The sequence below is a fragment of the Chiloscyllium punctatum genome, chromosome 40, assembly GCF_047496795.1.
Source record: "Chiloscyllium punctatum isolate Juve2018m chromosome 40, sChiPun1.3, whole genome shotgun sequence".
NCBI classification, from domain to species: domain Eukaryota; kingdom Metazoa; phylum Chordata; class Chondrichthyes; order Orectolobiformes; family Hemiscylliidae; genus Chiloscyllium; species Chiloscyllium punctatum.
The window spans coordinates 68,623,466-68,650,041 of record NC_092778.1 but is presented as its reverse complement, the minus strand read 5'-3'; the positions used below and the strand labels follow the sequence as shown (position 1 = coordinate 68,650,041).

The following is a 26,576-nucleotide window of genomic DNA, read 5'->3' as shown; positions in this document are numbered from 1 at the left end:
CACGATGTTGTGCCAACCTTTTATCCGACTCTAAGATCAGACTAGCCGACATACCCTTCATTGTACTAACTTCCATGTGCCTATCCAAGAGTCACCTTAAATGTCCCTGATGTATCTGACTCTACTCCCACCGCTGGTGGTCCATTCTGCAGACTCACCGCTCTCTGAGTAAAGAACCTACCTCTGACACCTCCCTAAACCTGCCTCCAATTACCTTAAAATTATGCCCCCTCAGGATAGAAATTTCCACCCTGGCAAAAAAGTTTCTGGCTATCCACTCTATCTATGCCTCTCATCATCTTGTATACCTCTGTCAAGTTATCTCTCATCTTCCTTCACTCTAATGAGAAATGTCCTAGCTCCCTCAACCTTTCTTCATGCCCTCCAGTCCAGGCATGGTAAATCTCCTATGCACCCTCGCCAAAGATTCCACATCCTTCATATAATGAGATGACCAGAACTGAACACAATATTCCAAGTGTGATCCAACCAGGTCTCGATAGAGCTGCAGCATAACTTTGCGGTTCTTAAACTCAATCTCTCTATTAATGAAAGACAATACACCATATACCTTCTTAACAACGCTATCACCCTGGGTGACAACTTTGAGGAATCTATGAACATGGATGCCAAGATTCCTCTGTTACTCCACACTTCCACGAATCCTGCCTTTCACCCTGTATTCCACATTCAAATTCGACCTTTCAAAGTGAATCACTTCACACTTTCCCAGGTGAACTCCATCTGCCACTTCTCAGCCCAGTTCTGCATCCTGTCAATACCCTGTTGCAACCTACAACAGTCCTCCACACTATCCACAACTCCACCAACCTTTGTGGCCATCAGCAAACTTACTAACCACTTCCTCATCCAAGTCATTTATTAAAATCAGAAAGAGCAGAGGTCCCAGTACAGATCCCTGTGGAACACCACAGGTCACTGAGCTCCAGACTGAATACTTTCCACTACCACCTCCCTCTGTCTTCTATGCGCCAGCTAATTCTGTATCCAGATAGCCAGGTTCCTCTGTGCCCCATGTCTCCTCACTTTTTGAATGAGCCTACCATGGGAACCTTCTCAAACGCCTTGCTAAAATCCATGTACACCACATCCACTGCTCTACCTTCATCAATGTGTTTTGTCACATCCTCAAAGAATTCAGTAAGGTTTGTGAGGCATGACCTTCCCCTCAACAAAGCCATGCTGACTATCTCTAATCAAACTATGGTTTTCCAAGTAATCATAAATCCTGTCTCTCAGAATCCTCTTCAATATTTTGCCCACTACTGACGTAAGACTGGCTGGTCTTTAATTTCCAGGATTATTCCTATTCCCTTTCTTAAACAAGGGAATAACATTTGCTAACCTCCAATCATCTGCCACTATTCCAGTGGACAGTGAGGACACAAAGATCATCACCAAAGACGCAGCAATCTCTTCCCTTGCTTCCTGTAATAACCTAGGATATAACCCATCTGGCCCAAGGGATTTATCTATCCCTATGTTTTTCAAAGTTTTCAGCACAATCCGAACATCAACCTGTTCTAGTATATCAGTCTGTTTCTTGCTGTCCTCAGAAATGTCAAGGTACCTCTCAGTCGTGAATATTGAAGCAAAGTATTCATTAAGGATTTCCCCTACCTGCTCCGACTCCAGGCGCAAGTTCCTCACTCTGGCCATCCTCTTGTTCCTCATGTAAGTGTATAACACCTTAGGATTTTTCTTAATCCTGCCTTATAAGGCTTTTCTCATGCCCTCTTCTCGTCCTCCTAAGTCCATTCTTCAGTTTCTTCCTGGCTACATTGTAACCCTCTAAAGTCTTGTCTGATCCTTGCCTCCTCAACCTTAAATAAGCTTCCCTCTTCCTCTTGACTAGACATTCCACATCCCTTGTCACTCAAGGTTCCTTCACCCTACCATCCCTCCCATCCCTCCCTTGCCTCAGTGGGACAAATCTGTCCAGCACCATCAGCAGGTGCACCGTGAACAACCTCCACATTTCTGTTGTGCATTTCAATATCTGTTCCTAATTTAGTTGCCCCAGTTCCTGCCTAAGAGCATTGTAATTTCCCCTCCATCAGTTAAATATTTTCCTATACCATCAGCTCCTATTCCTCTCCATAGTACAGTAAAGGTCAGAGAGTTGTGATCACTATCACTGAAATGTTCTCCCAATGAGAGATCTGACATCTGGCCTGGTTTGTTGCCAAGCACCAATGGCAGTTTGCTGAGGCCATTTCCCAGATAGAAATGGCAAGCCACCCCGTTGATCGAGTTACCAACCCTTCAGGTTTGACCTGGAGTCTTCTGGAACTCATATTCCAGCACATTGTTGTGTACAACCCTGGAGAAAAATCGCAGGGTCATTCATACTTTTTTCTGTCATTTTCTTTGAACATTTCTATTTTCCAGCTCTAAATATATTGGGGGTAAAAGCTAGTTGGCTGATAGGCAAGCATCACACAGTTGGATAATGACTCTTCCAAATGATGTAGGAAGACCGTATGTCATGAAGATGATAGAGGACAGGGTGGGGGAGGGGGGATGTAATGAAACCTCCAGGAGTACATTTCTCCACAGTTGGCATCTCTAACCCAATCAGAGGGCAAGGATATCAACAGCACCAGCAAGGCACAACAGAAAATTTGTTTGGGGAAATAGTGGCCAAGCAGACTGATCTGCTACAGATACTTGAACAGGGGGAGGGGGATGGGGGGTTGCTCCTGCAGTGAACCACAGAGGCACAGAATTGTTATGAAGCGTAGGGAGCCATTGGGCCCATTGTCTCTGCACCATTTCTCCAAATGAAAATTATGACTCAGTGTTTTTCTGCCTTTTCTATGTAATTCTCTACATCATGTAATGTGCTCCTGAATAGCTCAATGGAACCTGCTTCCACCACACCCCCAGGCAATGCATTCAAAACCTAAACCACTTTCTTGTGTGAAAAAGCGTTTCCTTATGTTGTCAGAGAGTCACAGAGATCTATAGCACAGAATAAGCCCCTTTGGCCCATTGTGTTGGTGCTGGTCAAAAACAACCACCTAACTATTCTGATCCCATTTGCCAGCACTTCCCACTGCATTCAAGAGCTAATGCTTCAGGGGCTTCTCCGGACTATGAAGCATTCCTCATGGAGACATACCCTCCCCCAAGCAACTGGGAACTCAGTGGCTGAGTCTGCCTACATAGCCATTCCTTTTCAGTCGAAGGCAAAAGACCCATGGGAATAAGAAGTGGTCCTTAATTGGTCGCTTAAATGACTTGTGCTGGTGGTGCAGCATGAAGCCATGAGGCTCCCCTCCCAATACCCTTCCCAGCCAAGAATGGACCCGAGAATGTTGTGCGGGGTATGGCCCTCTGAGTGGCAGACAGCATTCTGCTACACATTATTGTGTGAAACAAAGGTATGGAATAACATATGTACCAAACCATTTTTTTCTGTCATCGTTGCACTTACTTGATTTTCTGTCTTCAAACTTTTCACTTGTGTCCAGGTACAAATTGGGCTAAACATAATCAGAGGAAAATGATTAAATGACTTCAAAGTTGAAAAGATTCACAGTGAAAAGACTTAGCCCAGATTCAGGGTGGTTAATATAAAAACAGAGAAAATAGCAGACCTAGACCACTCAGCCCTTCGAACCTGCTCCATCTTTGATGTGATCATGGCTGATCATCCAACTAACTCCCCTGTTTCTGCTTTCTCTCCTAATGCTCTTCGACCTTTAACCCTAAGAACGACAATTAAGTCCTGCTTGAAAATATTCAATGTTTTGGCCGCGACCTCCTTCTGTGGTCATGAATTGAACGGTCTCACTGCTCTCTGAGTGAAGAAATTTCTCCTCATCTCAGTGATGAGAATAAGGGGTTTGTTTTCAGGTTTGTGACCCATGACCAGTAGGTTTCCACAGGATCAGTACCGGGACCACGACTATTTACAATCTATATTTCATAATCGAGATTAGTGGCTTGGAGGAATGAAGTGAAGTTACTATAGCCAAATTTGCAGATAACACTAAAACAGAAGGAGAGGCAGGTTGTGAGACTGAGTGGGCAACAAGTTGACAAATGGAGTAAAATGCAAAGTTGTTCATTTTGGAAAGGAGAACAAAAGAACAGAATATATTTAAATCTGTATTAAGGGACTTGAGCATATTGGCACCTGAAACACAGAAAGCTAGCACCCAGGTGATTGACAAGGGGGTAGAAGGTGGTAAATGTCGTCGACATGCACTTTGTCAAAAATCACACTTGCTCCTTTGTGCTTTACCTGAAGAAGGAGCAGCACTCCCAACGCTTGTGGTTTCAAATTAACCTGTTGGACCATAACCTGGTTTCATGTGATTTTTGACTTTGTCCATCCCAGTTCAACACTGGCACCTCCACATCATGGACTTTGGCAAGACCCTTCATGGCGGGTTGAAGTCACATGGGATCCACAGTGAGCTGGTAAGGTGGATACAGAATTGATGTAGCCATAGAAGACAGAGAGTAGCAGTGGAATGGTGTTTTTCTGACTGGAGATCTGTGACCAGTGGTGTTCAACAACAATCAACGCTGGGGCCCTATTACTGGTAATATAAGTGATTTGCAAGAGATTGTACATGGCCTGATAGTAAGTTTGCGGAAGACACAAAGATTGGGGAGCTATGGATATTGAGGAGGATTGCCAGAGATACAGCAGATATAGGTAGGCTGTAGAATTGTGAGAGAAATGGCAGATGGAATTTAATCCAGAAAAATGCAAGGTGATGCATTAGATTATCTAATGCAGGAGGGAAACATACGGGAAATGGCAGAATCGTTAGAAGCATCAATATACAGAGGAACCTCGATTATCCGAATGAGATGGGTGGGCACAGATTGATTATTTGGATAATTGATTATTTGGTTAATTGGTTCAATGCCTCTTGTTTGGGGCTTGGAGTTTTCTGAAGTTTCCTTTTCCCTCGCTCTGCCTGCCTTGCTCCCGCTCTCTGTCTCAGGGTTTGTTTCTGAGCAGACACAGGCTTCTGTGGAAGGGACCTGCAGCATTGCTGAAGCCTATCCCCATCACTTCAATGGGATTGACACAGCGAGCACTTGTTCAGTCTGCTCCCCCTTCAGGAGACTCAGCAGCAGCACACCGCGGGCGAGCCCCACCCCCTTACCCACCCCTTGCACCCCCACTCCCACACACAAAGCCATGTCGACTATCCCTAATCAGTCCTTGCCTTTCCAAATACATGTACATCCTGTCCCTCAGGATTCCCTCCAACAACTTGCCCACCACTGAGGTCAGGCTCACTGGTCTATAGTTCCCTGGCTTGTCTTTATGCCCTCCTTAAACAGTGGCACCACGTTAGCCAACCTCCGGCACCTCACCTGTGACTATCGATGTTACAAATATCTCAGTAAGAGGCCCAGCAATCACTTCCCTAGCTTCCCACAGAGTTCTAGGGTACACCTGATCAGGTCCTGGGGATTTATCCACTTTTATGCATTTCAAGACATCCAGCACTTCCTCCTCTGTAATATGGACATTTTTCAAGGTGTCACCATCTATTTCCCTACCTTCTATATCTTCCATGGCCTTTTCTACTGTATCTCCCCATCTCCAGCACCTCCTGCAACATTTTGTCAAGTTCCACCTTTGCGCTGTACAGGACAATATTGGAGGGATTATCTGGCGATGGGGGTTTAGGGTACACGCCTGTGTGGAGCTCCAGGGAAAGTGTGTGGTGGGGGGGTGGGGGGGGGGGAGAGAGAGAGAGAGAGAGAGAGAGAGAGAGACAGAGAAAGAGGGCAGGAGGTCAGTCATTTGGAGATGGTGCCTGGGCACCCATCAATGTCCAGGACTGTTCTTGGCAGCATTTCAGTGAGCTGGGTTTGTTTTTAATCATTGTAAACAAAAGGCGCAATCAGTGTTGGAAACACCTCTTTGATGTAATGTTTCTATCAGGATCTTGAGATCTCCTTCGGATAACTGATATTCAGATAATTGAGGTTCCTCTGTACATGGCGATCTAGGCATACAAGTCCACAATTTCATACAAGTGACAACACAAGTGGATAAGGTGGTCAGGAAGGCAAATAGTACGCTTGCCTTCATCGGTTGGGGCATAGAGTATGAAAATTGTCAACTCATGTTGCAGCTGTGTTGGAGGGAGAATTTAAAGGGGAACCTAAGACCCGTGTTCAGCAGCATATATTGATTTTTATTCAGAGCTCCTTACCAATGCAGCATGGGAAAGGTCTCTAGGACACTCTACCTTTCCCAATAAAGTACAGATATTTATAATTTAAGTCACATTACAATGGTTACGTGTAATTTTAACACCAGTGCTTACCACATCTCCTCTGTCACATCCAATCCTGTGAATACACAATCAATGATGGACAACTTCACGGTCCACCCTAGGTCCTCCCATCATCTGGTGATGTTTGCCAGACCCCTGTACGGGATTTGTCTTTGGCTTCTTAAAATACATCTTATTGACCACATTCTAACACTGACTATTACTCCCTTCCCAGATATTTACTAGCTGCATTATGTATTTGCTTATTCCAAATGACTTATAAAATTCTGTTCTGCAATTTATAATTCTTGCTACCCTTTGTGCAGATGATTAGCACGGATGCTAATTTTTACCAATTGTTATAGTGTTTGTAATATCAACTCTATTATAAAGTTAGTCATAGAGTTATGCAGAATGGAAACAGACCCTTTGGTCCAATTTGTCCATGCCAACCAGTGATCTAGTCTCATTTGCCAGCACTTGGCCCACATCCCTCTAAATCCCTTCTATGTATGACCTATCCAGATACTTTTAAATGTTGTAATTATACTAGCCTCTTGCACCACACTCTCTGTGAAAAGGTTGCCCCTCAGGTCCCTTTTAAATTTTCCCCTCTCACCTTGAGTCTATGCCCTCTAATTTTGGACTTCCCTAATGTTTTTCAATCTCATTTCTCCAGGAACGTTTTCTCTTCTTTGCAAGAGACACAGGCAATTAGCACATTGCAAAGTCTCCTAGTCATTGGTCAAAAGTCATGGCTTACAGCAACTGGTGAGGGAAAGTAAATTGCTTTCTTCAGGCTTAGTTTTTTTTTAATGCAGAGAGAGAAAGAGAGAGAGAGACATGCACCAGCTCTCCTTCCAAAAGTATACAGTGACACAGTTATACATAGTTACACCTAAACCACAACCCTGTGACCAAGCTGGCAATTTTGTGAGCAGCTTCCCTTTCACTTGCCTTTAAACGATCAAAAAACCATAAACACTCGAGGAGAAAGTGAGGGTTGCAGATGCTGGAGGTCAGAGTCAAGATTAGAGTGATGCTGGAAAAGCACAGCAGGTCAGGCAGCATCCGAGGAACAGGAAAATCAACGTTTCCTGATGAAGGGCTTTTGCCCAAATGTCGATTTTCCTGCTTCTTGGATGCTGCCTGACCTGCTGTGCTTTTCCAGCACCACTCTGACCTCGACTCTAATCTCCAGCACCTGCAGTACCCATTTTTGCCTTGTCAATGGAAATCTAATTAAATTTCCCAGTGCCTAATGCATTAAAACTATTACTGTGAGAATATATACTGTCAAAACGTATGGCACTAGAAAAGCACAGCAAGACAGGCAGCATCCGAGGAGCAGGACGGTCGAAGTTTCGGGCAAAAGCCCTTCATTATTCCTGATGCTATCTGACTGGCTGTGTTTTTCTAGCACCACACTTTTTGATTCTGATCTCCAGCATCTGTAGTCCTCACTTTCTCCTTGTAAGAATATAAGTGTCTACTCTAATACGTAATTATTATTATTTAAAAGGCCTCATCTCATCTAAGGTGGCTCAAACTTTCCTTTTCCATTTCATACTAAAATAGGAAATTTCAGATCAGACAGTTTGCCTGTGAGCTACACTTAGCAGAGCAGAGGATTCTCACTGTCTGCATTCTAGCCCCATTTAAGGCTCTATTGTGAATCTCTGAGACACTTTATTATCTGTCTGTGAAGACCTTGATTTGAGCGATATGAAACACAGCATCAGCTACAATTTTCTTTAACCATCTTGTGTCAGCTAAAAACATAGCCCACAGGCAACCATTTTCTCACCTTTAGCAATGGGCAGCTACAACAAGTTGTATTGAAGATTAGTTTGGCCATATCTGGAATATTCTGTACAGTTCTGGTCACCACACTACTAGAAGCATGTGTGAGCTTTGGAAAGGGTACAGAAAACATTTACCAGAATGTTGCCTGGTTTGAAGGTTATTAGCTATGAGGTGGGACTGGACAAACTGGGTTTGTTTTCACTTGAATATTGGAAGCTGCGGGGCAACCTGATAGAGGTTTACAAAATTATGAAAGGGATTGTCAGCGTCTTTTTCCCAGGGTAAAAATGTCAATTACCAGGAGGACAGAGGCTTAAGGTAAATTAGGGAATTAGGAGAGGAAGGAGGGCCCATGAAATGACCTTGACAAATGGGGTTAAAGAGAATCCCAAGGCATTCTATGCATACGTTAAAAACAGAAGGATAACTAGAGAGAGGATAGGACCACTGAAGGGTAAAGGAGGGAACTTGTGCCCTGAGGCAGAGGACCTGTATGAGATCCTAAATGAGGATTTGTGTCAGGGAAAGATATGTAGGATAATGAGATTAGCATGGAGCAGGGCATTTTGAGATCAAGAAAGAAGTGGTGTTGGGTCTCTTGAGGAGCATTAAAGTGAATAAGTCCCCAGTGCCCGATGGTATCTACTCCAGGTTATTGAGAGAGGCAAGAGAGAAGATTGCTTGGGTCTTGACCCAAGATCTTTGCATCCTTACTAGCCACTGGAGAGATCCCAGAGGACTGGACAGTTAGCTAATGTTTCTTTGTTCAAGAAGGGAAATAAGGATAATCTGGGAAACTATAGACTGAGGAGTCTCACATAGGTGGTTGGGAAACTATTGGAGTGAATTCTTAGGGATAGGATTTATGTGCATTTGGAAAAGGAAGGCCTAGTTAGGGACAGTCAGTATAGCTTTGAGTCGAAGAAGGGTCAGTCAACCCGAAATGTCAACTCTGATGTCTCTCAGTCAGGAGTAACATGACACCAGATTATAGTCCAACAGGTTTATTTGAAATCATAAGCGCTGCCCCTTTGTCAAGTGAAGTGAGAAGCCTCAGGTACAGAATTTATAATTAGAGAGATCCAACAAATGGTGTGAGTAGACTGTCGACAGATGGAATACTAGGCCTCTGCAGGTGACCAAGCGGGTCAGACATGTGAGTAAAGTGTCAATACCTGAATAACCAGTGAAGGGATGACCTATAATCTGATTAAATGAGGCAGAGAGATAATTACAAAGAATCAAAAATAAGGTGGTACAGGAGACAAATCAAATGACTGAAATAACATGATAGGTATGTGTCACATGCTGAGGGTCTAACCAAAGTAATAAGTAATCCAAAACTGTACAAACTAATTAAGGGAGAAAGATTATAACAAGTTATCAAGGTGATGGTGTCACACAGGACAGTAAGAAACAGTGTGGTGGGGTCACATGTAGTGCGACATGGACCCAAGATCACAGTTGAGGTCATCTTCATGGCTATGGAACTTGGCTATCAGTTTCTGAGTTATTGTGTATCTCGAAGGCCGCACTGGTGAAACACCATCAGACTTAACATGGACTACTCTTCAGAATCAGTCTCATTCTTGGACAGATGCATCTCCATGAAGAACTGAAACATCAGCATCTCACTCTACCAAGAGCCCATGGATAACCTCATGATGCTGCACTTCTATAGCTTACAGTCTAAGCTTGTTAAAGATACCATCCCCTACAGACAAGCCCTGCACATACACAGGATCTGCTCTGACGAGGAGGAACCGACAGACACCTACAGACACTGAAATGATTCGGAGATGCCGGTGTTGGACTGGGGTGTACAAAGTTAAAAATCACACAATACCAGGTTATAGTCTAACAGGTTCAATTGGAAGCACACTAGCTTTCGGAGCGACGGTCCTTCATCAGGTGATTAAGACATACCCGTAAGAATGGGATACAATGATCAACTCATCGCTCGCCAAGTTCCGAAGTGACACAGTGAAAAACGGCAACAATCGCCTCAGAAGACAGACACAGGACATGACCGATTGAATACCCTTCGTTGCCCAGTACGTTCCTGGAGTGGAGAAACTGTGCCATGTTCTTCACAGCTTCCAACATGTCATCGATGCTGATGAACATCTTACCAAGAGCATTTCTATGCCTTCACTTCTCGCCTTCAAAAAACTGCCAAATTTTAAACAGACCATTGTTTGGTTTGTTTACCCAGCTTTTGGGACAATATCGACCACAACACCACACAACCCTGTCATGGCAACCACTGTAAGACGTGTCAGAGTGCCGACATGGATACCACCATTACACGTGGGGAAACCACCCATCCCGTTAGCGCCAGATACCCATGTTACTCGCCTCGCATTATCTATCTCATAAGCTGCAGGTAAGGATTCCCCGAAGCATGGTATATTGACGAGACCAAGCAGACACTATAACAATAGACGAATGGACACTGCGCAACAATCATCAGACAGGAATGTTCCTTCCCAGTTGGGGAACACTTCAGCGCCAAGGACATTCAGCCTCCGATCTTCGGATGACCATCCTTCAAGGCGATCTTTGAGATACACAATAATGCTGAATTGCCGAGAAGAAAACTGATAGCCAAGTTCCATACCTATGAAGGTGACTGTAACCATGAACTTGGATTCATGTCGCACTACATGTGACCTCACCACACTGTTCTGTACCCATAAAATCTTTCTTACTGTCCTGCTTGGACACCATCACTTGGATAAATTGTTATGATCTGTCTCGACCTTAATTAGCTTGTACAGTTCTGGATAACTTGTAACATTGGTTAGACCCTCGACTTGCAACTCTTATACCTATCATGTTATTCCAGCCATTTGGTTTATCTCCAGCACCATTTTATTTTAAATAGTTTGTAATTATCTTTCTGCCTCAATTTATTGTATTATAAGTCATCCCTTCACTTGCTATTCAGCTATTGATACTTTACTCACACTGTTTGTTACACTTGATCACCTGCGGAGGCCACCTCTTCTCACACGTCTCCTCACTGCACCTGACAAATGGCAGCGCTTTGAAAACTTGTGATTTCAAATAAACCTGTTGGACTATAGCCTGGTGTCATGTGACTTCTGATCATATCCACCCCAGTTCAACACCAGCAACTCCACATCCTGATTTCTCTCCACAGATGCTGCCAGACCTGCTGGGCTTTTCCAGCAATTTCTAATTTTGTTCGTGGCTTTGAGTGGGGCAGGTCACATCTTACTAACTTGATTAAATTTTTTGAGAAGGTGACGAAGGTGATCAATGATGGTAGAGCAGTGGATGTAGTCTGACTGGATTTTAGTAAAGCTTTCCAGCTACTGCGTATCCTTAGACCATAAGACCATAAGACATAGGAATGGAAGTAAGGCCTTTGGGCCCATCGAGTCCACTCCGCCATTCAATCATGGCTGATGGGCATTTCAACTCCACTTACCCACATTCTCCCCGTAGCCCTTAATTCCCCGAGACAACAAGAATCTATCAATCCTTGATAAGTATATACCTGTCAAGCAGGGAGGAAGTGGTCGTGTGAAGGAGTTGTGGTTTACTAACAAAGTTGAGAGGAAGAGGAGGCTTGTGTAAAGATGATGTGTGAAGGTGCAGTTTGGCCACTTGAAAGTTACAAGTTAGCCAGGAAGGACCTAAAGAGAGAGCTAAGAAGAGCCAGGAGGGGACATGAGAAGTCATTGGCAGGTAGGATCAAGGAAAATCATAAAGCTTTCTATGTCAGAAATAAAAGAATGACTAGAGTAAGATTAGGGCCAGTTAAGGACAGTAGTGGAAAGTTGTGTGTGGAGTCTGAGCAGTTAGGAGAGGTGCTAAATGAATATTTTTCATCAGTATTCACACAGGAAAAAGACAATGTTGTCAAGGAGAATACTGAGATACAGGCTACTAGACTAGACAGGATTGAGGTTCGCAAGGAGGAGGTGTTAGCAATTTGGAAAGTGTGAAAATAGATAAGTTCCCTGGGCCAGATGGGATTTATCCTCAGATTCTCTTGAAAGCCAGGCAGGAGATTGCAGAGCCTTGGCTTTGATCTTTATGTTGACATTGTTGACAGGAATAGTGCCAGGAGACTGGAGGATAGCAAATGTTGTTCCCTTGTTCAAGAAAGGGAATTATTTCTGGTAATTATAGGCCAGTGAGCCTCACTTCATTTGCGGGTAAATTATTGGGAAAGTATTATAAGAGATAGGATTTATAATCATCTAGAAAGGAATAATTTGATTAGGGATAGTCAACACGGTTTGTGAAGGGTAGGTCATGCCTCAAAAATCTTATTGAGTTCTTTGAGAAAGTGACCAAACAGGTGGATGAGGGGAAAACTGTTGATGTGGTGTTTATGGATTTCAGTAAGGTATTGATAAGATTCCCCACAGTAAGCTATTGCAGAAAATACAGTGACATGGGATTGAGGGTGATTTAGTGGTTTGTATCAGAAATTGGCTAGCTGTAGGAAGACAGAGGTTGGTGGTTGATGGGAGATGTTCATCCTGGAGTTTAGTTACTAGTGGGGTACCGCAAGGATCTGTATTGGGAACACTGTTGCTTGTCATTTTTATAAATGACCTGGATAAGGGCGTAGAGGATGGATTAGTAAATTTGCGGTTGACACTAAGAACAAAGAACGAAGAACAAAGAAAATTTACAACCCAGGAACAAGCCCTTCAGCCCTCCAAGCCTGAGCTGATCCAAATCCACTGTCTAAACCTGTCACCCAATTCCTAAGCATCTGTATCCCTCTACTCCCCATCTACTTATGCATCTGTCCAGACGCATCTACTGTGCCTACCTCTACCACCTCTGCTGGCAATACATTCCAGGCACCTACCAGCCTCTGTGTGAAGTACTTGCCATGTGTATCCCCCTTAAACTTTTCACCTCTCATCTTGAAAACGTGACCTCTTGTTATTGAATCCTTCACCCTGGGAAAAAGTTTATCTCTATCCACCCTCTATATACCCTTCATGATTTTGTAAATCTCAATCAGGTCCCCTCTCAATCTCCTTTCTTCTAGTGAAAACAATCCTAACCTACTCAACCTCTCTTCATAACTAGCACCTTCCATACCAGGCAACATCCTCGTAAACCTTCTCTGCACCCTCTCCAAAGCGTCCACATCCTTTTGGTAATGTGGCGACCAGAACTGTACTGTAAATGCGGCCGAACCAATGTCCTGTACAATTTTAACATGACCTGCCAGCTCTTATACTCAATACCCCGTCCAATGAAGGCAAGCATACCGCATGCCTTCTTGACCACTCTATCCACCTGTGCAGCAACCTTCAGGGTACAATGGACCTGCACTCCCAGATCTCTCTGCTCATCAACTTTTCCCAAGACTCTTCTGTTTACTGTATAATTCGCTCTAGAATTAGACTTCCCAAAATGCAGCACCTCACATTTGTCTGGATTGAACTCCATCTGCCACTTCTCCGCCCAACTCTCCAGTCTATCTATATTCTCCTGTATTCTCTGACAGTCCCCTATGCTACTCCACCAATCTTTGTGTCATCTGCAAACTTGCTGATCATACCAACAATGCCCTCTTCCAGATCATTTATGTATATCACAAACAAGAGTGACCACAACACTGACCCCTGTGGAACACCACTGGGCACCTTTCTCTCCATTTCGAGAAACTCCCTTCAACTACTACTCTCTGTTTCCTGTTGCTCAACTAATTCCTTATCCACCTAGCTGGAACACCCTGCACACCATGTGACTTCACTCTCTTCATTGGGTTTACCATGGGGAATGTTATCAAATGCCTTACTAAAGTCCATTTATATATGACATCTATAGCCCTTCCTTCATCTATCAACTTGGTCACTTCCTCAAAGAACTCTATTAAGTTGGTACGGCATGATCTCCCCCCGCACAAAACCATGTTACCTATCACTGATAAGTCACTCAGTAGCTTATTTTGCTAAGTTATCTCAGTATTTTATCCCTCAGTATCTTCTCCAGCAACTTTCCCACCACTGACGTCAGGCTCACTGGACTGTAGTTACCTGGAATATCTTTACTTCCCTTCTTGTACAGGGGGACAACACGAGCAACCCTCCAGTCCTCCAGCACCTCACCTGTGTTTAAGGATGCTACAAAGATATCTGTCAGGGCCCCAGCTATTTCCTCTCTTGCATCCCTCAGCAACCTGGGATAGATCCCATCCAGTCCTGGCGATTTGTCTACCTTAATAACCTCTAGCCTACCCAACACATCTTCCCTACTTATGTCAATGTGTTCCAGAGTAATCAAACGTCTATCTCTAATCTCAACATTTATCATGTCCCTCTCCTCAGTGAACACTGATGCAAAGTAATCATTCAGAATCTCACTCATTTTCTCAGGTTCAACATCCTTCCTTCATATCCTTTAGTGGACCAATCCTTTCTCTATATACCCGCCTGCCTCTTATGTAAGAATAAATGCCATTGGGATTCTCCTATATTCTGCTCGCTACAGCTATTTCATGACCCCTTTTAGCGGGTGGAGTTGTGGACAGTGCGAAAGGATGTTGCAGGTTACAGAGGGACATAGATAAGCTGCAGAGCTGGGCTAAGAGGTGGCAAATGGAGTTTAATGTGGAAACGTGTGAGGTGATTCACTTTGGAAGGAGCAACAGGAAGAGAGTGCTGGGCTAATGTTTAGATTCTTGGTAGTGTAGATGAGCAGAGAGATCTCGGTGTCGATGTACATGGATCCCTGAAAGTTGTCACCCAGGTTGATAGGGTTGTTAAGAAGGTATATGGTGTGTTAGGAGAAAGTGAGGACTGCAGATGCTGGAGATCAGAGCTGAAAATGTGTTGCTAGAAAAGCGCAGCAGGTCAGGCAGCATCCAAGGAGCAGGAGAATCGACGTTTTGGGCATGAGCCCTTCTTCAGGAATGATTAATACAGTGTATTAGCTTTTATTGGTGCTGAGATTGAGTTTTGGAGCCACAAAGTCATGGTGCAGCTGTACAAAACCCTGGTGCAGCTGCAATTGGAGTATTGAATACAGTTCTGGTCACTGCATTATAGGAAGAACATGGAAGCATTGGAAAGGCTTCAGAGGTGATTTACTAGGATGTTGCCTGGTATGAGGTAAAGCTGAGGGACTGGAGGCTGTTTTCATCAGAGAGAAGATTGTTAAGAGGTGCAGAGAGCGGCGGGAGCTGGGCGGAAGTTCAGACGGAGCGCAAAGCTGGTCGGGTAGGTAAGTGATTGTTATTAGAGTGGGTGTGTTCTAAACCCCAGATCCTACAAAGTAGGGTCTCCCTCCCTCCCTCCTCCTCTAACCTTAATTAAGAGTCCACAGAGTTGCCATAGGAAGACGGTCTAAGGAAGTTTAGATCGAAGAGTGAGGCTTCAGCTCAGGAATCTTGATAAAGAGGTTGAGTAAAGAGATTACGCCACAGTTGAAGAGGGTGAAGACATGACTGCTCAGCTGGTTCAGTGCGCTACGTGTTTGATGTGGCAAGTCAACGACTCTGGTGTGTCTGGCTCGTATATGTGTGGAAAGTGTGCGCACATTCAGCAATTGACCGAGCATATTGCAGCACTGACGAAAGAACTCGAAGACCTTAGGCTCATCCGAGAGAACGAGATCTTTCTGGACAAGACCTTCAGTGATGTTATTACACCAATCATGCCAGAAGAGAGCAGAAGAGTGCAGACGATGAGGAAGGCAGAGAGGAGACAGGTGCAAGAGACGCCGGGAGAAGTACCTGTCAGGAACAAGTTGAAGCTTTTAGAAACAGTAGAGTCTGATGACACTACCAGTTCGCAAGGCGGCCATGTTTGTCAATCAAAAGTTGCCGCAGAAGCAGAGCGGAAGAGTCGGACATCACATAGAGCCGTGGTAATAGGGGACTCCATCGTGAGATGGAACTGACCGGGGTTTTTGTGGCAGCAGACGGGATTTAAGGATGGTGTGTTGCTTTCCTGGTGCTAGAGTGAAAGACATCGCGGACAGAGTGCAGGACATCCTCAAGGACGAGGGTGAAGAGCCCGAGGTGGTGGTACACGTCGGCACAAATGATGTCGGGAAGAAGAGGAGGAACATACTACAGCGAGACTTCGCAGAACTAGGAAGAAGGCTAAAAAGCAGGACGTCCAAGGTGGTTATCTCCAGTTTGCTTCCAGTTCCTCGGGCTAGTGTGGCCAGAAACCGGGAGATAATGGACTTGAACGTGTGGTTGGGGAACTGGTGCAGGAAGCAAGGTTTCAAGTTCTTGGATCACTGGGGTATATTTTATGGTAACCATAAATTCTACAAGAGAGATGGCTTGCACCTTAATAGAACAGGGATCGGCATTCTGGCAGGCAGGTTTTCTGCTGCAACACCGCTACATTTAAACTAAGTAGCGGGGGGGAGGGGACAAGCTGGATGTTTAAAAAGGAAATTGAAGGGGTAGTTAGAACAAGAGAAGTCAAGAAAGACAACTGTATCAAGGAGGCAGAAAACTGGAAAAGGCATCATGCTGTAAAGTTGAGTGAAATAAGGGTTGAGGGGAAGGGTGAGAGCAGTAACAAATTAAAAATTCTATATATGAATGCACGAAGCATTAGACACAAGGTGGATGAGCTTGAGGCTCTTTTGGAAATTGGCAGATACGATATTGTGGGGATAACTGAGACGTGGCTTCATGGGGACAGGGCCTGGGAAATGAATATTCAAGGCTACATGTGTTATCGTAAGGATAGACTGATGGGCAGAGGGGGTGGGGTGGCCTTGTTGGTAAGGAAGGATATTCAGTCCCTTGCGCGGGCGGACCTAGAGTCAGGGGATGTAGAGTCAGTGTGGATAGAGCTTCGAAACACTAAGGGTAAAAAGACCCTCATGGGAGTCATCTACAGGCCCCCAAACAGTAGTCTGGATGTTGGAGGTAAGTTGAATCAGGAGCTGAAATTAGCTTGTCGCAAAGATGTTACTACAGTTGTTATGGGGGATTTTAACATGCAGGTAGACTGGGAGAATCAGGATGGTATCGGGCCTCAAGAAAGAGACTTTGTGGAGTGCCTCAGAGATGGATTTTTAGAGCAGCTGGTGCTGGAGCCGACCAGGGATAAGGCGATTCTGGATCTGGTATTGTGTAACGAACCAGAATTGGTCAGTGACCTCGAAGTGAAGGAGCCATTGGGAAGTAGTGACCATAATACAATAAGCTTCAATCTGCAATTTGAGAGGGAGTGGGTACAATCTGAAGTGACAATATTTCAGTTGAATAAAGGGAAATATGGAGCTATGAGGGAGCAACTGGCCAAAGTTCAATGGTTTAATACCTTAACAGGGAAGACCGTGGAGGAACAATGGCAGATATTTCTGTGTATAATGCAGAAGATGCAGGATCAGTTCATTCCTAAAAGGAAGAAAGATCCCAGGAGGAGACATGGGCGGCCGTGGCTGACAAGGGAAGTAAAGAAACATATAAGGTTAAAAGAGAAAAAGTATAACTTAGCGAAGATAAGCGGGAAAACGGAGGACTGGGAAGCTTTTAAAGAACAACAGAGGATTAGTAAGAAGGAAATACGCAGAGAAAAAATGAGGTACGAAGGTAAACTGGCCAAGAATATAAAGGAGGATAGTAAAAGCTTTTTTAGGTATGTCCAAGGCAAAAAAATGGTTAGGACAAAAATTGGGCCCTTGAAGACAGAAGCAGGGGAATATATTACTGGAACGAAGAAATGGCAGAGGAATTAAATGGGTACTTCAGATCTGTGTTCACTGGGGAAGACACAAGCAATCTCCCTGAGGTAACAGTGGCTGAAGGACCTGAACTTAAGGGAATTTCTATTTGCCAGGATTTGGTGTTGGAGAGACTGTTAGGTCTGAAGGTTGATAAGTCTCCGGGACCTGATGGCCTGCATCCCAGGGTACTGAAGGAGGTGGCTCGGGAAATCGTGGATGCGCTGGTGATTATTTTCCAGAGTTCAATAGAATGGGGGTTGGTTCCTGAGGATTGGAGGGCGGCTAATGTTGTGCCACTTTTTAAGAAGGGTGGGCGGGAGAAAGCAGGAAATTATAGACCAGTTAGTCTGACCTCAGTGGTGGGAAAGATGCTGGAGTCTACTATAAAGGATGAAATTATGGCACATCTGGATAATAGTAACAGGATAGGACAGAGTCAGCATGGATTTATGAAGGGGAAATCATGCTTGACTAATCTTCTTGAATTTTTTGAGGATGTAACTCGGAAGATGGACGAGGGAGATCCAGTGGATGTACTGTACCTGGACTTTCAGAAAGCTTTTGATAAAGTCCCACACAAAAGGTTAGTGAGTAAAATTAGGGCGCACGGGATTGGGGGCAAAGTACTAGATTGGATAGAGAATTGGTTGGCTAATAGGAAACAAAGGGTAGTGATTAACGGCTCCATTTCGAAATGGCAGGCAGTGACCAGTGGGGTACCGCAGGGATCCGTGCTGGGACCGCAGCTTTTTACAATATATGTAAATGATATAGAAGATGGTATCAGCAATAACATTAGCAAATTTGCTGATGACACAAAGCTAGGTGGTAGGGTGAAATGTGATGAGGATGTAGGAGATTACAGGGTGACCTGGACAAGTTAGGTGAGTGGGCAGATGCATGGCAGATGCAGTTTAATGTGGATAAATGTCTGGTTATCCACTTTGGTGGCAAGAACAGGAAGGCAGATTACTACCTCAATGGTATCAAATTAGGTAAAGGGGCTGTTCAGAGAGATCTGGGTGTTCTTGTCCACCAGTCAATGAAGGCAAGCATGCAGGTACAGCAGGTCGTGAAGAAGGCTAATAGCATGCTGGCCTTCATAACAAGAGGGATTGAGTATAGAAGCAAAGAGGTGCTTCTGCAGCTGTACAGGGCCCTGGTGAGACCACACCTGGAGTACTGTGTGCAGTTCTGGTCTCCAAATTTGAGGAAAGACATTCTGGCTATTGAGGGAGTGCAGCGTAGGTTCACAAGGTCAATTCCTGGAATGGCAGGATTGCCTTACACGGAAAGACTGAAGCGACTGGGCTTGTATACCCTTGAGTTTAGAAGACTGAGAGGGGATCTGATTGAAACGTATAGGCTTATGAAAGGACTGGACACTCTGGCAGGAGGGAACATGTTTCCGTTGATGGGGGAGTGCCGAACCAGAGGACACAACTTAAAAATACGGGGTAGACCATTTAGGATAGAGATGAGGAGAAACTACTTCACCCAGAGAGTGGTGGCTGTGTGGAATGCTCTGCCCCAGAGGGCAGTGGAGGCCCAGTCTCTGGATTCTTTTAAGAAAGAATTGGATAGAGCTCTTAAAGATAGTGGAGTCAAGGGGTATGGAGATAAGGCTGGAACAGGATACTAATTAGGAATGATCAGCCATGATCATATTGAATGGCGGTGCAGGCTCGAAGGGCAGAATGGCCTACTCCTGCATCTATTGTCTATTGTCTATTGTCTATTGTCTATAATAGGGACATAAAAGATAATCAGAGGTTTAGATAGGGTAGACAGTGAGAGCCTTTTTCCTCGGATGGTGATTAGATTAGATTAGATTAGATTACTTACAGTGTGGAAACAGGCCCTTCGGCCCAACAAGTCCACACCGCCCCGCCGAAGCGCAACCCACCCATACCCCTACATCTACCCCTTACCTAACACTATGGGCAATTTGGCATGGCCAATTCACCTGACCTGCACATCTTTGGACTGTGGGAGGAAACCGGAGCACCCGGAGGAAACCCACGCAGACACGGGGAGAATGTGCAAACTCCATACAGAGAGTCGCCTGAGGCAGGAATTGAACCCGGGTCTCTGGTGCTGTGAGGCAGCAGTGCTAACCACTGTGCCACCGTGCCGTAGGTAGTAGGGGTGTGGAACGCCCTGCCTGCAACAGCAGTAGACTCACCAAGTTTAAGGACATTTAAATGGTCATTGGATAAGTATACGGATGATAATGGAATAGTGTAGGTTAGATGGGTTTCAGATTGGTTTCAGGTTGGCACAACATTGAAGGCCAAAGGGCCTGTACTGCACTGTAATGTTCTATGCTCTCTGTTTTTGACAAGGTCCCTCATGGTAGACTCATCCAGAAGATTGAGATGCATGGCATCCATGGGGACTTAGTCTGCCCATGGAAGGCCAACAGTAATGGCTGGTGGTCCGTGTCTAGTGATTCCACAGGACAGCGAACTCTGCTGTTTGTGATACATATAAAAGACTTTGATGAAAATGTAGACGGGTGGGTTAATAAGTTTGTAGATCACACATATAACGATGGAGTTGTATGTAGTGTAGAAGGTTATCAAAGGATACGGGCAATATAGTTCAGTTGCAGAAATGTGCAGAGAAATGGCAGATGGAGGTTAATCTAGGCAAGGGTGAGGTGCTGCACTTTGGGTGATCAAATATTGAGGGAAAGTAAACAGTTAATAGTAAGATCCTGGACAGCATTAACATACAGAGGAATCTTAGGGTTCAAATCCACAGCTCTCTTCATCAGGTGATTGTGAAAGAATAAGATTGTAAGACACAGAATTTATATCAAAAGTTTACAGTGTGATGTAACTGAAATTATATATTGAAAAAGACCGGATTGTTTGTTAAGTCTCTCATCTTTTAGAATGACCATGTTGGTTTCAGTTCTTTCATATGTAAATCATAAAACTTTTTTTAAAAGTTGCATTCTCAAGTGCACTTTAACAATTGGTGTGATGTCGGCCCAGATAAGGTATTGAAGGTGTTAACTCCCTGTGTGAGGCTGTCTGTGCCACAATGGTCAGACTGATTCTACAGAATCTTGCTTGGATTCATGCAGGTTTTGATCAAAATAAAATATAATTCTGTGAGTACAAATTCACCCCACAAACTTATGTATGTATGTGTGCATGTGGGTGTGTTGGGAGGGGGTGGGGGGAGGGGGTGGGTTATGAGTGTCTGTGAGAGGGTGTGTGTATGTGTATGAGTGTGAGTGTAAAGGGATTTAAGTCTGTGAGAGGATGTGTGTGGGAGTGTATGTGTGTGTATAAGAGAAGGTTTGAGTGTGTGTGTGTGTGTGTGTGTGCGCGTGCGCACGTGTGTGCATGTGTGTCTGTCTGTCTGTCTGTCTGTCTGTGTGTATAGTGCAATGGGGTCACCCGCAGTGTGGCATGAACCCAAGGTCCCAGTTGAGGCCATTCCCATGGGTACCGAACTTGGCTATCAGTCTCTGATCGGCCACTTTTTGTGTTGCCTGTCCCAAAGTCCACAAAGTCGGACCACAGGAAATGACATCACCAACCCAAAGAAACCCAAACACGTAAAAATAGAAAGTAGGAATTTTCAGCATTGTTTCGCATGAGGTCCACTGAAGATGTTTCCTTGTAAGGTAACAAAACGTCTGGAAATGAACCTTTCAGCTCAGCGAGCAAACCTACATCCACTAATGGACCTAACACGATGGGCAATTTAGCAGCGCTAAGTTGCTCAGTATTGTTCCTCCAGTATGGGTTGGGATTAAGTCTTCTGGATTTAATATTGAGTTCAACACCCTTAAATTGTGAACCAATTCCCATTTCTTCCCTTTCTTTAACTTGTTGTCATGTCCTCTATCCCCTCACCCAGTCTCAGTGGGAGACACACCATTGTTCTACTGTTCGCAAATTCTTCTCACTTAATGTGAGCTATCAACATCTTTTCTCCAAAATCAGCACCCTACACCCACTACCCACCACCCCCCCACCCCAATTAGCATATTAATGCTGTTCCCTCCACACCTCACTTTAGCTCTGATGCAGAATCATGTAGACTAGAAATGTTGGCTAGCTCTCTCTCCATGGATGCTAGCTGACTTGCAGTATTTGTTGTTTTCAGTACAGATTCTAGCAGGACTGAAACATCTAACTGCAGTAATTTGCTCCTAACCAATTTTTAGGATCTGAGGGGAAGTTAGACTTCTAATATTGTGACCAGAAAGTGCTATTATATAGAGTCATAGAGTCATAGAGATGTACAGCATGGAAACAGACCCTTCGGTCCAACCCATCCATGCCAACCAGATATCCCAACCCAATCTAGTCCCACCTACCAGCACCCGGCCCATATCCCTACAAACCCTTCCTATTCATATACCCATCCAAATGCCTCTTAAGTGTTGCAATTGTACCAGCCTCCACCACATCCGCTGGCAGCTCATTCCATACAATGTACCACCCTCTGTGTGAAAAGGTTGCCCCTTAGGTCTCTTTTATATCTTTCCCCTCTCACCCTAAACCTATGCCTTCTAGTTCTGGACTCGCCGACTCCAGGGAAAAGACTTTGTCTATTTATCCTATCCATGTCCCTCATAATTTTGTAAACCTCTATAAAGTCACCCCTCAGTCTCTGATGCTCCAGGGAAAACAGCCCCAGCCTGTTCAGCCTCTCCCTGTAGCTCAAATCCTCCAACTCTGGTAACATCATTGTAAATCTTTTCTGAACCCTTTCAAGTTTCACAACATCTTTCTAATAGGAAGGAGACCAGAATTGCACGCAATATTCCAACAGTGGCTGAACTAATGTCCTGTACAGCTGCAACATGACGTCCCAACTCCTGTACTCAATACTCTGACCAATAAAGGAAAGCATACCAAATGCCTTCTTCACTTTCCTATCTACCTGCGACTCCACTTTCAAGGAGCTATGAACCTGCATGCCAAGGTCTCTTTGTTCAGCAACACTCCCTAGGACCTTACCATTAAATGTATAAGTCCTGCTAAGATTTGCTTTCTCAAAATGCAGCACCTCGCATTTATCTGAATTAAACTGCATCTGCCACTTCTCAGCCCATTGGCCCATCTGGTCCGGATCCTGTTGTAACCCTCTTCGCTGTCCACTACACCTCCAATTTCGATGTCATCTGCAAACTTACTAACTGTACCTCTAATGCTCGCATCCAAATCATTTGTGTAAATGACAAAAAGTAGAGGACCCAGCACCGATCCTTGTGGCACTCCACTGGCCACAGGCCTCCAGTCTGAAAAACAACCCTCCACCACCACCCTTTGTCTTCCATCTTTGAGCCAGTTCTGTATCTAAATGGTTAGTTCTCCCTGTATTTCGTGAGATTTAACCTTGCTAATCAGTCTCCCATGGGGAACCTTGTTGAACGCCTTCCTGAAGTCCATATAGGTCACATCTACCACTCTACCCTCATCAATCCTCTGTGTTACTTCTGCAAAAAACTCAATCAAGTTTGTGAGACATGATTTCCCACGCACAAAGCCATGTTGACTATCCCTAATCAGCCCTTGCCTTTCTAATACATGTCCATGCCGTCCCTCAGGATTCCCTCCAACAACTCCATAGCAGCGTACTGTCTGCTACACTGTTGTTGAAAAGCAATTGTCTCAGGCTTGCATCTGAATTGGGCACCAGACACTCTGTATGTGCTAAAAAGAGACCCAGTGCATGTTTGCAGTCAGTCTGTAGGATGGTCCCAGTGCCAGTCTCCCGAAACTAGCTGCATTCAGGTGGAGCAGGTGGTCCATGAAGGGACAATTGCCATCAATCAGTCTCTCAAAATTCTGAACTGTTTGTGGAGCCAGGAGGAGCAGGAGATATCAGAGTCTCATAGTAAAATGACAGGCCACTGCTGGGCACCACAGTTCACCTCACCTCTCTCGATCCGAACACCTCAACCTCCCCCTCAGCATCTGTTTGCTATTGTTTCTGCCACTAACCTGTTGATTTCTGCTGCCATATAGAATCCCTACAGCATGGAGACAGGCCATTTGGCCCAACAGGTCCACATTGACCCTTCAAAGAGTAATCTACCCAGACCTATTCTCCTACATTTACCCCTGAATAATGCACCTGACCCACACATGCCTGAACACTGTGGACAATTTAGCACGGCCAATTCACCTAACCCACACATCTTTGGACTGTGGGAGGAAACCCACGCAGATATGGGGAGAATGTGCAAACTCCATACAAACAGTTGCCTGACTTTGGAATCGAGTCCAGGTCCATGGAGTTGTGAGACAGCAGTGCTAACCACTGAGTCACCATGTCGCCTTTGTCTCTTCAGCTAACTGCTACCATCAACTCACAGCTCTTAAGTCATGCCTCTTCTGACTATACTTCTGTAGTTGACCCCCTTCTCCCTTTCCTGATAAATACTTGTCTGAGGATCATTGCCAGTAATTCATCTGCAAAATCTACTTTTACAGTCAGCAGCTTGACGATATCCAATTCTCCGTAGCTCATTGGATAGAACGATAACAAGGCCATCATCGTAACTACGCTGATGCAGAGAATGTTTGGCATATGCCTTCAATATTTCCACTACACTAGTGACAAGTTCAAGTTTGAAAATCTATTTTGCCATCCCTGAGTCCATTTGAAAGATATCCCATAATTGTTTGTAGCTAGCAAAGTTCTTAGTAATAACAAAGTCTGAAAATTATCATGCAAGTTTTTTTATTGCAGTTACTGATTACCTTGATGTGACTTGAGCATAAACATGTGCTAAAGGTTGTAATTATGTTTGATGGTAATATGGAGATGAGAAGATATCCACGTTTCAAACTTCAAAATGTCTATTGGTTCTAATCTTGTAAAATGAACATTCAATATATTTAAGTAATTTAAATGATTCTGAGAGAAATGCTCACATAAATCATGAAATTAGAAAGGAATTCACTGCTATGTATCTCAACAAGATGCAGAATGTATGGTACAAATTTTAAAAATCTGATTCTCCTGCACACCGCTAAATGAGTCTGCTGTTACTTTCAGTCCATTAGTTGAAGGGAACAGTAGATTTTATCAACTGGAATTAATTTCAACCAAGTACATCTTAATAACTAGACCTCTCATTTTCTGACTCACATGCAACTAACCCTCATGACACTAATTCCTGCATCAAAGAACCATTACAAAGCTCAGACTTCAGCACAACAGAAAAGAGACAACACCAATTTGAAAAAATGCTCAGGCTGCAGGCAGTAATCTGACAAGATGATGGAATCTTGTTGATGAGTCAGGGGTCTCAACAATCACCTGGAGAGTTGGCAAGAGACTAAACTGATTCCTTAAGGGAATGATTTGGAGATGCCGGTGTTGGACTGGGGTGTACATCAGACTATCACCTGATGAAGGAGCGATGCTCTGAAAGCTAGTGTTTTTCCAATTAAACCTATTGGACTATAACCTTAAGGAAAGGTATTGGCATGATAGAGGATTGGCTGACTGACAGAAGGCAGAGTGTGGGAATAAAGGGGCCTTTTCCAGGATGGCAACTGGTGACAAGTAGAGTTCAGTAGGGGTCAGTGTTGGGACCACCAAGATTTATGTTATACATTAACGATCTGGATGAAGGAACTGAGAGGAAAGAAACCCAAACATATAAATAGAAAGCAGGAATTTTCAGCATTGCTTCGCATGACGTCCACTGAATATGTTACCTAGTAAGGTAACGAAACGTCTGGAAATGAACCTTTCAGCTCAGTGAGCAAACCTATGTCCAAAACCTCAACCTGAGCTACAAACCTTCTCAAAACTCGCTAAGTCTAATATCTTGTATCTTATTCCTCTCTACAATATTCTCCTTTTCCTGAGCGAAAACCAATGAGAAATATTTGTTTAGCACCTCTCCGATCTCCACAGGGTCCACACACAACTTCCCACTTCTGTCTTTGACTGGCCCTATGCCTACCCTGGTCATCCTTTTATTCCTCACATACCTATAGAAAGCTTTAGGGTTCTCCTTTATTCTACCTGCTAAAAACTGCTTGTGTCCTCTCTTTGCTCTTCTTAAATCTCTCTTTAAATCCTTCTTAGCTAATCTGTAACTCTCCATCACCTCATCTGAACCATCTTGTCTCATTGTCACTTAAGCCTCCTTCTGCTTAACAAGAGATGCAATTTCTGTAGTAAACCATGGTTCCCTTACCTTATCACTTCCTCTCTGCCTGACAGGGACATACTTATCGAGGACACACAATATCTGTTCCTTAAACAACTCCACATTTCGATTGTCCCCATCCCCTGTATTTTGCTACCTCATTCTATGCATCCTAAGTCTTGCCTAATCACATTATAATTGCCCTTGTCCCATCATTAACTCTTGCCCTGTGACACGTACCTATCCCTTTCAGTCACTAAACTAAATGTAACTGAATTATGGTCACTTTCGGCAAAGTGCTCACCTACCACTTAATCAAACACCCGGCCTGGTTCATTATCAAGTACCAGATCCAGTGTGGCCACCCCTCTTGTCGGCCTTTTGACATTCTGTGTCAGGAAACCCTCCTGCACACGTTGGACACTGATCCATCCGACATACTAGAGTTATAGCATTTCCAGTCAATGTTGGGGAAGTTAAAGACCCCATAATGACCACCCTCTTCCTTTCATTCCTCCTCAGAATTGTTTTGCCGCTTCTCTCCTCCACATCCGTGGAACTTTGTGGAGGCCTATAAAAAGCTCCCAGCAGCGTGACCTCTCCTCGCCTGTTTCTAACCTCAGCTCAGTTGATGAGTCCTCGTC

The 26,576-nt window shown here is 44.3% G+C and overlaps 1 protein-coding gene across 1 annotated transcript in view; it reads right to left on the bottom strand.

The window, feature by feature from the left end:
• tmc5 (transmembrane channel like 5) overlaps positions 1 to 26,576 on the bottom strand; it is a 225,925-nt gene that overhangs the window by 10,308 nt on the left and 189,041 nt on the right. The window contains exon 21 of the mRNA XM_072560203.1: positions 3,461 to 3,509. Coding sequence (XP_072416304.1) covers positions 3,461 to 3,509 — 49 coding nt within the window. The remainder of the gene's footprint in view (positions 1 to 3,460; positions 3,510 to 26,576) is intronic.